Raw genomic sequence first — 19937 nt, 5'->3', positions numbered from 1 at the left:
AAACGCTGTAAAACGTTTTGTAGTTTATCAATTTTATTGCTGTAAAGCAGATTCTTCTTTTTAAGTATGTAGTAATGTACGATGTTAGTTAACTTAAGATTTAGTAACAATAAATGCCTTATATTTGGTAATGCATAAATAGTGAAAATAACCTTGAAATAATCAAAACTTTATAAAGATACATTCAAAAAGTACAAAATTCTGCATAATTCTGCGACTAATGTTTATTAATCTTAAAAAATATATTAAGAAGATACAGAATCACTTTAGTTTAGCTGCCTGTAACTGCCTATACATTGCTGGAAGTTGTTTGAATACAAAAGTGGGAAATGATGCATATTACATGATTCTGGCGATTATTGAATATGTATGAGCGGTTCTACATAAGTAATAGGTTCTGAATATTGTACTTCATAAAGAAAATGTATTGGCAATCAGCAATTTCAAAAGCCCTTATAATATAAAATTTTAAACAAATATGCGTTTAAAATAAAATTTTCGAATTTCTTTCGGTCATATTGGATCTGCCATTTTGTCTAAAAAAAAGTAATGTTAGATTTGTAATCAGCGACTACACTACCAAATTTGACAAAAGAATTTGCATTTTGATTAATATTTTTAATTTCTTTCCGCCATGTTGGATCCGCCATTTTGTTTTTTAGAAAAAATAATGTCAGATTCGTAATCAGTGATGCCAAAACCCCTTAAGAACGAAAATAATTCCGAAGTATATAAACAATGTGCCACTGTGCCATCTTTGGATGTATTGATATTTGATATCCAGGTTGGCACTCTCTCTTTTTTCTTGACTCTTTCTATTTTTACGTCCATCAAGTTAGCAGAACAAAGTCAGCAGAACATAGTTATTCTTATACCATAATTAAGTGTAAATTAAATGCAAATTTAATGTTTCAAGAAAAAATTGATTGTTCTTTTCTTTTAAAAGTTATCGCTTGTTCTGCTAACTTGATAATCAAGCTAGCAGAACACTAGTTCAAAAATTTGATAAATAATTTATAATTGAATGCTAAAGTATTCTCTAAATTAAATGCAATTTTAATGTTCCAAGAAAAAATGTATCGCTCTTCTTCTTTAAAATTATCGCATGTTCTGCTAACTTTATAATCAAGCTAGCAGAACAGTAGTTCAAAAATTTGATAAATCATTTATAATTAAATGCCAAAGTATTCTCTGAATTAAATGCAAATTTATTGTTCCAAGAAAAAATGTATTGCTCTTCTTCTTTAAAAGTTATCGCATGTTCTGCTAACTTGATAATCAAGTTAGCAGAACAGTAGTTCAAAAATTGATAAATCATTTATAATTGAATGCCAAAGTATTATCTGAATTAAATGCAAATTTAATGTTCCAAGAAAAATTTATTGCTTTTCTTCTTTAAAAGTAATTATCAAGCTAGCAGAACAGTAGTTCAAAAATTGATCAATCATTTATACTTGAATGCCAGGGTATTCTCTGAATTAAATGCAAATTTAATGTTTCAAGAAAAATTTAATTGCTGTTTTTTAAAAAGTTATCGCATGTTCTTCTAACTTGATTTCAAGCTAGCAGAATAATAGTTCAAAAATTGATAAATCTCTTACATTTGAATACCAGATTAATCTCTGAATTAAATTCAAATTTAATGTTCCAAGAAAAAATGTATTGCACTATTTTTAAAAAAGCTATCGCATTTTCTGCCAACTTGATTTTAAGCTAGCTGCAGTAGTTCAAAAATTGATAAATTATTTATAATTGAATACCAGAGTATTGGAATTAGTTTTTCTTAAATATCTCCAGAACACTGTTATTTAGAAAAACGAATACTGGTACGCTTATTTATCTTCTAGAGATAAATCGATTCCATCAATTACGCCTTTCTAGTACCGGTCACAGGCGCCTGTTTTGGGTAGGGCAACTGCTACTGCTATTTTATCGCATTTTTGACACTGGATTATTAAATTGTGAGGTATTCTTGTACTAAAAGGTACTCTTGCTTTAAGGCGATAAAATGCACCGTTTTCGAGAAAAAACGATTTGAAAATTTGTCGTTTATTGAATTTGAAAAAAATTTTTGAAAGAAATTTTTTTGCAAAAAAATGGTGCTATATTTTACCGTCCTAAAGTAAGAGTAACTTTTAGTACTAGAATACCTCATAATTTAATCATCAAGTGTCAAAAATGCTTAAAAAATTAAGACAAAAAAGTTATGCGATAAACTAACCGTTGACCTACCCAAAACGGGCGCATATAACTGGTACTAGAATTTCGCAACTAAGGAAATCGATTTATCTCTGGAAGAGATATCAAATCAAATTTGCATTTAATTTACACTTAATTATGGTATAAGAATAACTGTGTTCTGCTGACTTTGTTCTGCTAACTTGATGGACGTTCTATTTTTACTAGTCTGTGCTCTCTCGTAATACTTTCCTTTTTTCCGTTTATTTTCTGTAAGTTGCAGTTTTTAAGTTGGTGATCTAAATCATATATTTCTAGAATGTTCTCTGAACTCTCAATCTTCTTCAATTCTGTATCAAGAACTAATTCATCACGAGTGTCCATTGCCACTAAATATTACAGCTCTCCTTTCTTCCTCAGATAAAGCGGTACTAGATTCCATCATTAATTTCATCAGAAATTCAAAAATAGCGGTATAGTTTAGAAATAGACAATATGAAATCATTTAATGTAATTAAGAATTTACATGTTTTGTGGCAAATAGATTTTGTCTGATGCCAGGATCTCTCTCTCTCACACACACACACACACACACACACACACACACACACACACACACACACACACACACACACACACACACACACACACACACACACACACACACACACACACACACACACACACACACACACACACACACACACACACACACACACACACACACACACACACACACACACACACACACACACACACACACACACACACACACACACACACACACACACACACACACACACACACACACACACACACACACACACACACACACACACACACACACACACACACACACACACACACACACACACACACACACACACACACACACACACACACACACACACACACACACACACACACACACACACACACACACACACACACACACACACACACACACACACACACACACACACACACACACACACACACACACACACACACACACACACACACACACACACACACACACACACACACACACACACACACACACACACACACACACACACACACACACACACACACACACACACACACACACACACACACACACACACACACACACACACACACACACACACACACACACACACACACACACACACACACACACACACACACACACACACACACACACACACACACACACAGACACACACACACACACACACAGACACACACACACACACACACACAGACACACACACACACACACAGACACACACACACACACACACACAGACACACACACACACACACAGACACACACACACACACACAGACACACACACACACACACACACACACACACACACACACACACACACACACACACACACACACACACACACACACACACACACACACACACACACACACACACACACACACACACACACACACACACACACACACACACACACACACACACACACACACACACACACACACACACACACACACACACACACACACACACACACACACACACACACACACACACACACACACACACACACACACACACACACACACACACACACACACACACACACACACACACACACACACACACACACACACACACACACACACACACACACACACACACACACACACACACACACACACACACACACACACACACACACACACACACACACACACACACACACACACACACACACACACACACACACACACACACACACACACACACACACACACACACACACACACACACACACACACACACACACACACACACACACACACACACACACACACACACACACACACACACACACACACACACACACACACACACACACACACACACACACACACACACACACACACACACACACACACACACACACACACACACACACACACACACACACACACACACACACACACACACACACACACACACACACACACACACACACACACACACACACACACACACACACACACACACACACACACACACACACACACACACACACACACACACACACACACACACACACACACACACACACACACACACACACACACACACACACACACACACACACACACACACACACACACACACACACACACACACACACACACACACACACACACACACACACACACACACACACACACACACACACACACACACACACACACACACACACACACACACACACACACACACACACACACACACACACACACACACACACACACACACACACACACACACACACACACACACACACACACACACACACACACACACACACACACACACACACACACACACACACACACACACACACACACACACACACACACACACACACACACACACACACACACACACACACACACACACACACACACACACACACACACACACACACACACACACACACACACACACACACACACACACACACACACACACACACACACACACACACACACACACACACACACACACACACACACACACACACACACACACACACACACACACACACACACACCACACACACACACACACACACACACACACACACACACACACACACACACACACACACACACACACACACACACACACACACACACACACACACACACACACACACACACACACACACACACACACACACACACACACACACACACACACACACACACACACACACACACACACACACACACACACACACACACACACACACACACACACACACACACACACACACACACACACACACACACACACACACACACACACACACACACACACACACACACACACACACACACACACACACACACACACACACACACACACACACACACACACACACACACACACACACACACACACACACACACACACACACACACACACACACACACACACACACACACACACACACACACACACACACACACACACACACACACACACACACACACACACACACACACACACACACACACACACACACACACACACACACACACACACACACACACACACACACACACACACACACACACACACACACACACACACACACACACACACACACACACACACACACACACACACACACACACACACACACACACACACACACACACACACACACACACACACACACACACACACACACACACACACACACACACACACACACACACACACACACACACACACACACACACACACACACACACACACACACACACACACACACACACACACACACACACACACACACACACACACACACACACACACACACACACACACACACACACACACACACACACACACACACACACACACACACACACACACACACACACACACACACACACACACACACACACACACACACACACACACACACACACACACACACACACACACACACACACACACACACACACACACACACACACACACACACACACACACACACACACACACACACACACACACACACACACACACACACACACACACACACACACACACACACACACACACACACACACACACACACACACCACACACACCACACACACACACACACACACACCACACACACACACACACACACACACACACACACGTTGCAGTTTTGCCTGAAATTTGTAATATGTTGTCTGTTTCATAATTTTCATTTTTTCTCGTTTTTTTTTACAAATTTTCGCATTTTTTAGGTTCCCCAATGGTTGCGAGACGAATGGTGTGAAACAGATAAGAGTCCGGTAAGCCAAAAATCGACAAGATCAAACCAGTCAGATAACTCTGATCCCCACAACAATGACGTAGATGATTCTGATTGGTTAGTCAGAGGATCTGCAGATGGCAATTCGAATCAACCAGATTCTGACTTTGGTAAGTTTAAGGTTTGTGTGGAAGTTGAAAAGTTGAATAAACAACAAACATTAATCTTCTCCCTCTAATTAAATTAGACAGATCATCAAAACAAATAGAGATGGTTCATGAAAGTAAAAGATACTGTATTCTAAGTACCTACCTAATTGAAAATACAGATATTACTTGAAAATATTTTAATAGGAAAGAAAATTCTTGGAAGTATGTTTAGGTATAGTACCTTTCAAAATATTTTACCTTTATCTTAAGCTTATTAGGGGAAGGACGGGGAAGATGACGCAGCGTCTAAGATGACGCACCTCTGTATTTTATCAAGTACTTCACTAAATTCAGTTTTTATACCCGTGGCGCCCTCCTTTAGAAACTACTATTACTTTAAAACTTCATCGGTCAGCTTTCGTACTGTTTAGTATCTGTGAGGCAGAGTAACGCGATACACGTTGATTTCTTGTTATTTTTGACACTGCGAATATTAATGGTAAGTTGTTTAAAAATGGTTCCATTGGATTTTCTTCATATTCATGGGAGTAGGTGATATTTATTTTCAGTTAGCGAGGATTTATCTGTTAAATATTTGATGATGGATAATTTTGATAACCATTTTTTGTAGGTTATGCTGAACAGGCTAAGTTGACGCAGACTGCGTCATCTTTGCTGTTATAGTGCGTCATCTTTGCCTTTTCAGTTCATTACCTTAAATAACAATGGAGTATAGAATATTTATTATTTAGTGTCTATTTTGCATTTTGAGGCATCTTTTTCTTTTTTAGAAATGGGAAAATATATACGAAAAACACAGAGAGGATCATTTTCTGCAGCAGCTCTTAATGCAGCATTGAATGCAATTTGTAGAGATGGTCGTAAAATTCGGGAAGTGGCAAGGGCATTTTCAATACCAGAAGCTACATTGAGGAGAGAACTTAAGGTTAAAAATTTATTAAAGGAAGTCAAATCAGAGTCTCTTGGTAGAGCCCCATTGTTTTCGGCACATCATGAAAAGGAGATACTAGATCATGTTCTCAAGCTGGCCAATTTATTTTTTGGTATCACTTGCATAGAGCTGAGAACCATGGCATTTGCTTATGCAGAACGCAATGAAATTAAACACAATTTTAATAAGAATAAACAAATGGCTGGAAAAGACTGGTATCTAGGATTTATAAAACGAAATCCTCAAATTTCCTTGAGAAAGCCAGAAGCTACAAGCATTAATAGAATAACAGCCTTCAATAAAATAGAAGTAGACCGCTTTTTTAAAAATTTGGAAACAGTGCAAGAAAAATATAAATTTCTGCCAGATCGCATTTACAATGTTGATGAAACCGGTATATCTACGGTTCCTAAAGAATCATGTAAAAGACTTGGACCCAAAGGAGTAAAGCAGTTTGGAATCATTTCTTCGTGGGAACGAGGGAAGAATATCACGGTAATAATGGCGTTCAGTGCCTCCGGTAACTACATACCTCCATTATTTATATTTCCCAGGAAGAGGATGAGCCCACAGCTTCAGAAAAATGGACCAAGCGGTGCGATTTACAACTGCACGGATAATGGATGGAGTAATACGTCTATGTTTTTATTATGGCTGAAGCATTTCCAAAAAAAAGTCCTGTCTAGTCCAGATAATCCCGTGCTGTTAGTATTAGATAATCACTCGAGCCATATTTCACTGGATATTTATAATTACTGCAAAGAGAATGGGATTATAATGGTTAGTATTCCACCCCACACATCCCACAAATTACAACCTCTTGATGTGTCATTTTTTTCTGCATTAAAATATGCGTATGGTCGCCATTGCAATTCGTTTCTAAAATCTAAGATCAGCAACTCAGAGTTTGAAGATAAAATTACTCCATATGATGTCGCCGAGATTTTTAAGTTAGCATATGATCAGGTGGCATATATTGATAAGGCCGTTTCTGGTTTCGGAACGTGCGGAATTTTTCCGTTAAACTCTGATAAGTTCACAGAAGATGACTTTTTTCCTGCTGATAATTTAAACAATGATAGCTTGGATAGAGATATTTCTCCTGAACCTGCACCTCAGGGAACACCTCCACTAATAACAACACCATCTATAAGAGAACCAGAATTACCACGTCCATCAACCAGCCGACAGTCTCCTGAAAGTCGTCACACAACCCCCACAAAACAAAATGAAATAACCAAACGTCCACATATTTCTCTTTCACTTATTTCTCCAGTTCCTTTGCCCAATAAAAAAATTAAAAGAAAATATGGACGACAAAAGCAACATTCTGAAATTCTAACAAGCACCCCTTTAAAAGAATTCTTAGAAGAAAAAGAGAATAAAAAAAAAGAAAAACTGGCGAAGTCGGAAGAAGGAAAGAAAAAAGTAACCAGACAAGTATTGGTTAATGATGCAGGATTAAAACTAAATAAAAATAAAGGGAAAGCCAAAGTACAAAAAATAATCAAACAAAAAATAAACAAAAAAATCTTGGAGGATAGCGATACTGAAGAAAGCGATTTTGATGAAGAAGGTCTTTGCAATGACGATGAGTTGGATGACATAATCAACGAGGGAGGTGAAACTGATATCTGCATATTATGTGGAGACTTCGGCAAAAAGACGGAAACATTGTTCAGATGCACAAGTTGTGGACAATGGGTGCATAAAGAATGCAGTGGAGCCAAAAGTCCCGAAAACTACATTTGTGACTTTTGTTAATATGTTAAAAAAGCTTTGTTTACATTTTCTTACTTTCAGTATTAAAAAATAAATTTTCTTTTCATATCACTTGCGCTTTTAATATAGATACCTACATGCGCCATCTTCACCATCACTGTGCGTCATCTTTCCCTCGGTGGAAGGTAAGATGGCGCAAAAGCGTTTTTTTTAAAGCCGCATAAAAAATACTTCCTTTTATTGAATTTAAAAATAATCCTAGAAATTGGTTATAGAAATGTCCAAATTATAGGCTCGTAGCATTCAAAGTTAGCTTAAATATTTTTTACCCTTAAATAAAATGTATTTTGCTTAGGTGCGTCATCTTCGACGTCCTTCCCCTACAAAGATACAAAGTCATTTGTATCTGAATGGTGTGGTTAAGTTTTCAGCCCAGGTAGAAATTAATAAATTTTAATCTATTGTACTTTTAATCATTATACCTGCTATTCAGTAGGTATGTTCAGTGCTCGAAATTCAACGACACTACTCAAATACAAATGACTTGGTAATAGGATTAAGATGACACGTTTTTTTTAAATACATATCTTGAAATGTACTGTACTATACATCAAATGTGGACTAATAGTTAATCTGTCTAAATGATTCAGTGAATTTGTACCCCCTACGAGCTCCCTAGTGGGAAAGTTTTGGGGTAGTTCTGATTTCTGTCATTATATATGGATTTTGGGTTACTGAATCCGAATATGAGGTTTGCGGACAAAATTTCTTGCCGGAACATTGAAAAAATCGAAAAAATATTTGTAGATAATTCTAAGTACTTTAATTTCTGTTAACAGACCATTTACTAAAAGTTAATAGTTTTCGAGATTTGTACAAAAAAGCGGAAAAAAGCTGAAATTTTTCGCTTTTTTTCGCGATTTTTTCAATGTTCCGGCAAGAAATTTTGTCCGCAAACCTCATATTCGGATTCAGCAGCCCAAAATCCATATATAATGAAAAAAATCAGAACTACCCCAAAACTTTCCTAGTCAAAACACAATTTTATTGAATCAAAAACTGGATATACGTGTCTAAAAGCACAAAGCAGAAACCTAGAGATAAACAACGGAGATATACCAAGGCCGTCATTTGACAGGGTCAGGGGGCATTTGCCCCCCCTGACCCTGAAAATGACTGACATTTACAAAAAATACATCAATTTTATTACTATAGTATTGTATAATGTATTGTATATACAATACTTGCCCCCCCCCCCCCAATCAAAATTTCAAATGAGGCCCCTGAGATATACTAAAAACCTACAACAATTAATATGAAATTGCTGACAAACCAGATTTAGCTATGAAATTATCAAACAAGACACAAACTACTGACGGTTGCAATGGATTTTCTCAGAAAATTATCAGAATGTAGAAAGAATTGAAAACGAAACCCTCAGAAGGACGACCGGAAGATAAAAAACCGGTATTAATGACATACATCCTAAATAAGTCATTTGGTACAGACGTAATTAGCAAAGTTTAAGACCGAGTATTATATTAAATAATAAACTAAAAGGAAGGAAAACAGGCCCAAAAGAGATCTCGAAATTGATAGCCAAGACTACTATGAATAAATCTGAGAAAGGGTGATTAAATAAACAGAAAATTACAAAAACTGGGGAACGAAGGCAATTAAATTTACTATGAATCCTAATTGTAGGTGTATGTATATAGGAAAAATCTAACTATTTTTTTTTGTTCTATAGACGAATTTTCGTCGCAATGTAGCAGTACTGGCGACAACGTGTGCACGACAGAGGATCCACCTGTTAATCCCATAGCCACCTGCAGAGCCATTTACGCTTACACCCCCAATATGAATGATGAGCTGCTGATAAAAACGGGAGATATCATCACAGTGTACCGTCAACAAGACGACGGTTGGTGGTTGGGAGAATGCAATGGAAGCGTTGGAATATTTCCGGCCACCTATGTCGAGTTATCTCAAGACTGATATATTATATGGTTTTCCTCTTGAACTCCCAGTTTATTGGGGACCTTTGTCGTTTATTGTGTGATCTTAATTTACGTACCTATATTAAAAAGTGTGAGTTAAGACTACGCATTGTCAGCTGTGTAATAAATGATATATTGGACAAAATCCAAGGATTTCTCGCCCGTAAGCCTCATTTTCATTCAATTGGGCAGTTACGACGGCAACCATTGCGTGCTAGTTCTTATCAAACTACTTTTCTATGACCTTTTTTGAGGCCTATGATTTGATTATGTTTTTTGTAAGCTGTTTTCTATAAGAATATTGGCAAGTAACACTTCTATTTTCGTTTTTACAACTATTTGGAACAACGGCCAGCACTACATGACCAGATTCATGTTTATTGAAGTTGCTCTGCTGGTCTTCAAATTCTTTTAAATAAATCAGCGAATCAACTTGGGCTTCTTCCCTCTCTTGCTCTTAAAATTTTTATCACTTGTTATAGGTTTGGTTCGTAATACCTTACTTTTTGTACATATCTGTACAATAAAAATATTTACACGGATACTCGTAAAAAATGTGTATGTTAATTATGTCCCTAATTAAATATGTTTTAGTAAATTTTAATACATTTTGAAGAGGTTTTAATATAATTGTAATAAGTAATTCACATAGGTACCTACTCATTATCTTGATATTTTGTAATAATGATTATTTTTAAATGTCCGTCGATCATTGTATTCTATTGTTTGTTAATTTGTAAATATTAATAAATGCATTAATCTTCAAAACTGTCTTTCTTTAAACCTAGGAAAGTTTTCATTCCCAGGAAAACTTTACCAAAATGTCAAATGTTAGAGATCAATTTGTACGATTTGACATATAAATAAAGGATGCGTAATTTTTCAAGTATTTTCAATTGCAGTATATACACTCACCGGCATAAAATTCCGCCACCCAAAATGTTTGATTAAGTTTGACAATCTATAACTTTATTATTTGTACTCCGATTTTCAACATTTTTGCATCAGTTTGTAGGTACATGCATAGGGCTTTTCATCGATTGTCATTTGTTTCGAGCTTCTGTCATATGTTGTATAATCTGTGTATAATATTAATATACACGGAATATATAACATATGACGGAAGCTCGAAACAAATGACTGTTGTTGAAAAGCCCTATTGATATCGTTTGTTATTATTCCGGTAACACAAAAACATTTTGCTGACATGGCATTATACGGGGGTGAGTGAAGCATTGCATTTTCTCCTAACTTTAAAAAATTCTGGGAAAAATTGAAGAACTGATTTTGTTTCATAGTCCCATTATATTATCCCGGAGGCATCACTAAAATTTCGTCTTTTTAATTATCCGAATATCTCTTTTCTTGTAAGAGCTGTACAATTTTTTTGTTAATAAAAACACTGATTACTCATAAACATAAATATCTTAAATAAAGGTTGGATTAATAAGATTAGAATGACCGGCATGCAGCCCAGATCTCAATCATATTGAGAGTTTATGGGATAAAATAAAAATAGCCATTCGACGTCATCCTAGGCCTCCAGAAAATTTGGTACAGTTATGGCCATGGTAGACGAATATCGGGCTATTCCCCAGGCAAGAATAACACATCTCTATTCGATACATCCATATGTAAAGTAACATCAATTTTATATGTTCCTATGACGGATTAATTTTAAAAGGATTTTACCCTAATATTTTTACTTTGGTGGTTAGCATGTATGATTTAAGTGAATATAACCTATAACATTTTAAAATCATAGTCAAAATTTCAAATACTTTGCATCATTTTATCAGGTTATACACTTTTTAGGAAACACTGATGATGATCGGTCAACCGAAACTACTTCTGTTTGTTTTATGATGTAGCCCTGTATAGGGATTTTAACAAAAAATATACCTTTTATAAAGGATTTCATGGTTTTTTTAATCACATCATAGTTTTTGAGAAGTTATCTCCTAAAAGAAAACAATTTTGATTTGTTGTAAACACTACATAAATGTAATTTAAAAATTTGATTATATGCTCAATTTTTACAATAATTATTAAAATTAAGCCCCTATGTGCTACTTACCTGCGCAGAAAGAATGTGCTCGGTATCCCCTATCTTTAAACGACTCTCTTGTTTTTATTTCTCTATGTTGCGTACCTATACTACTGACGTTTAATCAATTATTGTGTTTTAGATTAAATTAGATTATACATTAACACCCTCTGTGGCTCAGTGGTAAGAGAGTCTACCTTTGGATCGAGAGGTCAGAATGGTCGTGAGTTCGAATCTCACCAGAGTCAGAAATTTTTCATTTATTATAAATTAATAAATGAAAATAGTTTCTGTCCTTGTGGGATCGGTACTCACCGGAGGGACCGCAGACGTTCGGATACCATAAGCGCCTCTTTGTAAAGACAATGACGTCAGTGACTCTTTGACTGTGTAAAGACAGTTGGTTGTGAAAAACAGTGCCGATAAAACAGACACACAGACACACAGACACACACACACACACACACACACACACACACACACACACACACACACACACACACACACACACACACACACACACACACACACACACACACACACACACACACACACACACACACACACACACACACACACACACACACACACACACACACACACACACACACACACACACACACACACACACACACACACACACACACACACACACACACACACACACACACACACACACACACACACACACACACACACACACACACACACACACACACACACACACACACACACACACACACACACACACACACACACACACACACACACACACACACACACACACACACACACACACACACACACACACACACACACACACACACACACACACACACACACACACACACACACACACACACACACACACACACACACACACACACACACACACACACACACACACACACACACACACACACACACACACACACACACACACACACACACACACACACACACACACACACACACACACACACACACACACACACACACACACACACACACACACACACACACACACACACACACACACACACACACACACACACACACACACACACACACACACACACACACACACACACACACACACACACACACACACACACACACACACACACACACACACACACACACACACACACACACACACACACACACACACACACACACACACACACACACACACACACACACACACACACACACACACACACACACACACACACACACACACACACACACACACACACACACACACACACACACACACACACACACACACACACACACACACACACACACACACACACACACACACACACACACACACACACACACACACACACACACACACACACACACACACACACACACACACACACACACACACACACACACACACACACACACACACACACACACACACACACACACACACACACACACACACACACACACACACACACACACACACACACACACACACACACACACACACACACACACACACACACACACACACACACACACACACACACACACACACACACACACACACACACACACACACACACACACACACACACACACAATACCAGAGGTACAGCTCGTTTCAAAAAAAACTGATACGACTCTTTAAGCGTATTTTATAGAAAATTGAGATACTTTTTTCTTCTTTTTCTTTTTGTTTTTGGTCTCGCTGCAAGGCAATTACCAGCACGATTTATAGGCGATCTTGATTTGATGTAGTCTGGCTCTAAGCCATATCAAAATTGCTGACTATGTTCTTGTAAAAAGCTTTTGATGAGGTGTGATATAGTGAATATGAGTTTAATTACATTTAATTTATTATATTTTGAAGGATAAATACTTATTATTTACATACTGTCACTCAGAGCTGTAAAAGATACTTTTTAAAAGTATCTAGATACCTTTAAGATACTTGAGGCAAAAAGTATCTTAAGATACTAAGTATCTAAGATACTTTTTTGTGAAAGTATCTAAAGATACAAAATACCGGAAAAGTATTTAGAGTAAAAATATCTTAGATACTTTCAAGTATCTAAGATACTTTTGAGTATCTAAGATACTTTTAAGTATCTAAGATACTGTTAAGTATCTAAGATACTTTTAAGTATGTAAGATACTTTTATGTATCAAAGATACTTAGATGCTTTTCTAGTATCTAAGATACTTAGATACTTTTGTAGTAACTAAGATACTTTTAGGGTATAATATAAAGGTACTCGGTACTCTACTACTCTACAGTAGATTGTCGATACTTTTGTTTTAAAAACATCATTTTAACCCTTTAAATTATCATACAATTTTAGTTTAAGCCAGCAGGTACTTTGAAATGGTATACTTTGGGCTTTGGGGTAGATAAGAAATAAAAGACGTTAAGTTATTACAAACTAATAACTATGTATTGAAAACAAAAATCAAACATTAAATTTTCAAAACAATATAAAATAAACATAAATTCGTGTGTTAAAAACAGTATAAGATGCATTATGCATTAAAAACAGAACATTCAACATAATTAAATTTTTAAACACAATAGGATAGGATATAAAAAATAGTAACGTTTTGGTAGCTAATAACTAGTTAGTATAACCACTAGCTTTTAGTAAAACTAAATTTTCAAAAGTATGATCAGACAAGGCATGACGTCGGGGTGAATTAATAAAAGTTGCAAAAGAAAACATTCTTTCAACAGCTGCAGAAGAAGGTAATGGCGTATTGAACTTTTTAAACAATTGTTCTATAATATTATATTTTTTTAACATTTGTATGTTGGTTTCAGAATCGGCCAAATATTGTAATACTTGCAGCTCAGCTTGTCGTTTATAATCTAAATCAGTATAGCCAGTGTTTTCGTTTTGCGTTTGAAGATCGGAGTTAATATCAAATTCAAAGAAGTCGTTTTGCATTTTGTTACTTTTCATTACAGTAGTAATGTTATTTGTACTTACATCAAATTGTTTTAATTGTTCCTCATTTTCCTTCATAATTTTTATAGCTTCTGTAATTACCAAATCCTTAATTTCACTAAGGTCATTTTCGATATTCCTGATTCCTCGAAATGCAGTAAGCCAACGTGTTTTAAATAAAGGATTAGTAACTGCAGCAATTATTGCAGATTGGTTAGTAGGGTGGGTCGAAAAACAATAATGTTTCATTTTTTATTCGCTATACCGCGGAAAACTTGCCTTTGGGGTATATAAGTGTGATGCAAAGTAAAATAAAGTTATATATTGAACCCCCAGCTAGCGCATCATACTTAAAATTTAGTTTTTTTCAGAAATCAAGACATTTTTCAATTATTTTTACAATCTCTAGCCATTAATATTTAAACGTGCTATAGTGAAAACTGTTTAGTTAATAGTTTAAAAAATAGGACATAAATTTGAAACAGACAATATCTTTTAATTTGCGGTAGCGCAAAATACTAAAAAATTGTTAAAATTCACATATTAGCACCTTAAAAGTAAGTGTGGTCTATTATGTTGTGTTGGGTGTTAATAGCACAATCCATTTTTTCTTCTTTTACTTTATACCGCATTTAATTGGAATATAATTATTATAGTGTGTTAAAAGTTATAAAGGATATAAATAAAACAACTTATAATTTTAATAACATGTTTAATTGAAACAAAAGAAACCAAATTGTAGCCAAACAATGTCAACAAATTAAATGAAATTTTGACGTTAGGAAGAGTCTTTTACTCATTATTTCTGAGTGGGTACGTTGAAGCTGAGCTTGCTGTCAAACTTTGGCATCGAAGCTCTGGATACTACGGCAGATTATAATGGGATTTATCTCATTAGTTAGATATTTTAGAAATTCTTAAATTAACTTAAAGTATTCGTTAGATATTTATTTATAAAACAATAAACATTACTCATATTTGTTATAATAATTGCAAAGTAGAACACCTTAGTTAAAGTCCACGTTTTGCTTACTCAACAAGGTTGTGATTATTCATTTTGACACACTAACGAGAATATATACAAACATATTTACAAAACGAAGTATTTGATAAATATGGGAACACGATCAGATTTGAGTCATTAGTGGGTCAGTTGAATTAGTTAGTTAGGCTTGGGAGGTTGCTGCCGTTAGAGCAGAATAATGTCACCTATCAACTGAATACATTTATATGGTATTAGTTTAACCAAATAAAGGAGTTATGAGTACATAGTGCGTTCCTGTTAAACAAACCCTATTCCAGTATAGTAAATCTCCACATACCACCATATGGCGACCTGAGAGACGGACTGGACTTCTGAAGCAGTAGAAAACAAATATGGCAAAAAACTGGAGGAAACGAAGAAAATTTGGGGTAAAGTACCAATCCCCATACTAATTGGTATCGTTAGATGGAATGGAGACTATATGGAGCTGGAGAGACCAACGATAAGGGAGTCCAAATGGTAGACGTCGACATGGACGAAGGTTTGGAGACATGGGGCCACGCCCAAACGTCAAGAGGACAAATGGAAAGAAATGGACAATGCCTAGTGGACAAATGTGTACATAATCGTGAGTAACTTTTTAGCTATTTTTTAAATTGCATATACAGTCTCACAGATATGAATTTTTTATTAATATAGTATAAATTTAATCATTTAAGAAGAACTAGAATTATTATTTATTACTTAAATATAATTAAATTAGGTTTTAGAAGTATTTCACTAATTTAGAAGATTTTTTTTTGAGGATTACATATCATCATATATAGATAATCTTAATCGATAGTTTTATTTTAATAGAAATATAACAATTCTTATATTTTATATCGTAAGAAATAATATAATTATTTTTAGCCATACGAGTACGTAAATAAGTTTATTTTGATTTATGTATTTCTGCTTTTTCTGCACATTTTGCATAAGGAAGTTATTTTGTTTAGAACAGTATTTACTATTTTTAAACTAAGTACTTCGAGTATAATATTATGATGATATGACGTGTTTGACATTGAAAATTGAAACGAATGAACTACATAGGAATTCGCTAAACGACAAATTTGTATGAAGAAAGTTAATTATGATAAATAAAATCAACCTGAAAATATAAGATATTAGTATTCGAACAATATGTTTATAAATAAGGAAAGATAAAAGAAAGTATTTTAAGATGATGGAGAAATTGGAAAATCCAGCATAAAGGACTTATATTGGAGACGGAAATGTCTCAATCAATGGAAATTTTTGTTGAGAAATGCACGTAAATGCAAAGATTTTTACTTATGATAAATATGACAAGACAAAGAAATATACCCAAAAAAGCAAAAATTAAAAATGACTATGGAAAAGATATTAAATTTTTTTTTAAATGAATAACCATTTTCAATTTTTATATACAAGGAGTATGATTATACCACGTACATAGGACTAATAAAATTCGTCCTCGTGAGAGAGCCCACAACTACTACCATAATGGCATATGGAATTTTTATTGAGTAAACGAATTTCCTCGTGAGAGAGTGAATTATTTTTATATAATGATTTGTGTCAGTTAAGAAATGGTGATGAACTGATATAAGAAGAAAAATAAAGACAAAACAAGTTATAAAAATATGTTGAAGTAACGGAGTTTATAAAGGAAAAGAAAATCCCATCTGAGGAAAAAGACAAAAGAAGATTAAAAATTAAGACTTAAAAAGTTATCTTAGAAGAAAGACAAGTATTAAGGATAATTTGAAGAAGATTAATGTCAAAAGATATGGAAAAATAGAATTGAAGACAATTTTGTACCTACAGTACAAAAAGTTACAGTACCTACAATAAAAAGTACTATTTAAGAAGAATACTTTGTATGGCTTCAAGTAACATAATTATTAGTATAATATATAAAATAACTTTAAATTTCTATAATATAGATATACTTATTTTATTCGAATGAGGTCATGTAAGACTGTATTTCAATTAAAGAAATAGAGATTATTTTTGTGACGTAAAAGTGACTTTTCGCGTGAAGAAACTGAACTTCTATTTAACTAGTAACAAAAATTTAATTTAATTTAATTTAAATTTAGCTCTTGTAGGTTTTTCTCATTAGTAGTTTTTATGTAAATATTTTAATGGACGTCCAGACTTAATATTAATTACTCAGCAATTGCAAGCTGAAATTTTCTTTATGTATAGGAGATTTTCATGATATTTCAGGAGATTTTCATTATTAGGAGATTTCCATGATATTTTTTTAACAAAATATGGTCTATTTTTATTAACACTTTCTTTCGATTTTTTTTTTCATAATTGAATGCTGAATTTTTTTTTGATACCGACTTTTTTATTTTAATTTTTTAATATCGGTCGAATTTTAGTATAAATATTTTATAATAAAATACAATTAAAGACAATTTAGACAATAAAAACCAACTATTGTCAAGGAAAAGGTACAAAATGAAAATTAGAAGATATTAGCATACCCAGTTTTTGTTTTGAAGTAATCCTATTCTCAACTAAGGGGGAGCACTAGGTTCAGACAGGAATTTAGGGATGCAAGATGTAGAAGATTTTTTTAAGTGCACAAGTATCCATTTTGTCTTTTTGGAACAAACCTTCTCACGACTAAGGACGTGCAAAAGGACCGGAAGCAAATGCAAGGATATAAAGTTGCGAAAAACTACCCACCAAGTAGGTAAGGGTTAGAAAATGAAGAATTTATAAAGTAAGTGATAAAGAAATAATGAAGAAATATGAAGAAGAAGAAGATTTTTGTTTAATAGTACACGATGAAGAAAGTACTAGGTATAAAGAAAATGAAGAAATATGTAGTTATTGTGAAGTACCAGACAAGAAGAAGAATAAGAAAAAGAGATAATTTCTAATAGAAGAATATTAAAAATTGGAGAACATCAAAAGATTTGTCTTAATGGTCTAGTAAAGAAGTAAAATTAACAAGTAAGTTCAAATGAAGGAGTTGTAATTTTTTTAAACCTCTGAAATTAAAGTAAAGTATAAAATACAATTTCTAAGTATAGATTTTCGTGAGTCACAAGAAAAGAATTAACTAAGAATAGACGATGTTTGATAATTATTATT

General features: G+C 35.1%; 1 protein-coding gene across 1 annotated transcript in view; it reads left to right on the top strand.

Moving 5' to 3' along the window:
• Nucleotides 1-11593, top strand: part of LOC114336326 (uncharacterized) — a 189726-nt gene extending 178133 nt beyond the window's left edge. Inside the window, exons 12-13 of the mRNA XM_050658188.1 lie at nt 5995-6172; nt 10576-11593. Coding sequence (XP_050514145.1) covers nt 5995-6172; nt 10576-10823 — 426 coding nt within the window. The 3' untranslated portion in view covers nt 10824-11593. The remainder of the gene's footprint in view (nt 1-5994; nt 6173-10575) is intronic.
• Nucleotides 11594-19937: the final 8344 nt, after the last annotated feature.

This window comes from Diabrotica virgifera, chromosome 8 (assembly GCF_917563875.1).
Source record: "Diabrotica virgifera virgifera chromosome 8, PGI_DIABVI_V3a".
NCBI lineage: Eukaryota > Metazoa > Arthropoda > Insecta > Coleoptera > Chrysomelidae > Diabrotica > Diabrotica virgifera.
This window is presented reverse-complemented; position numbering and strand designations above follow the sequence as displayed.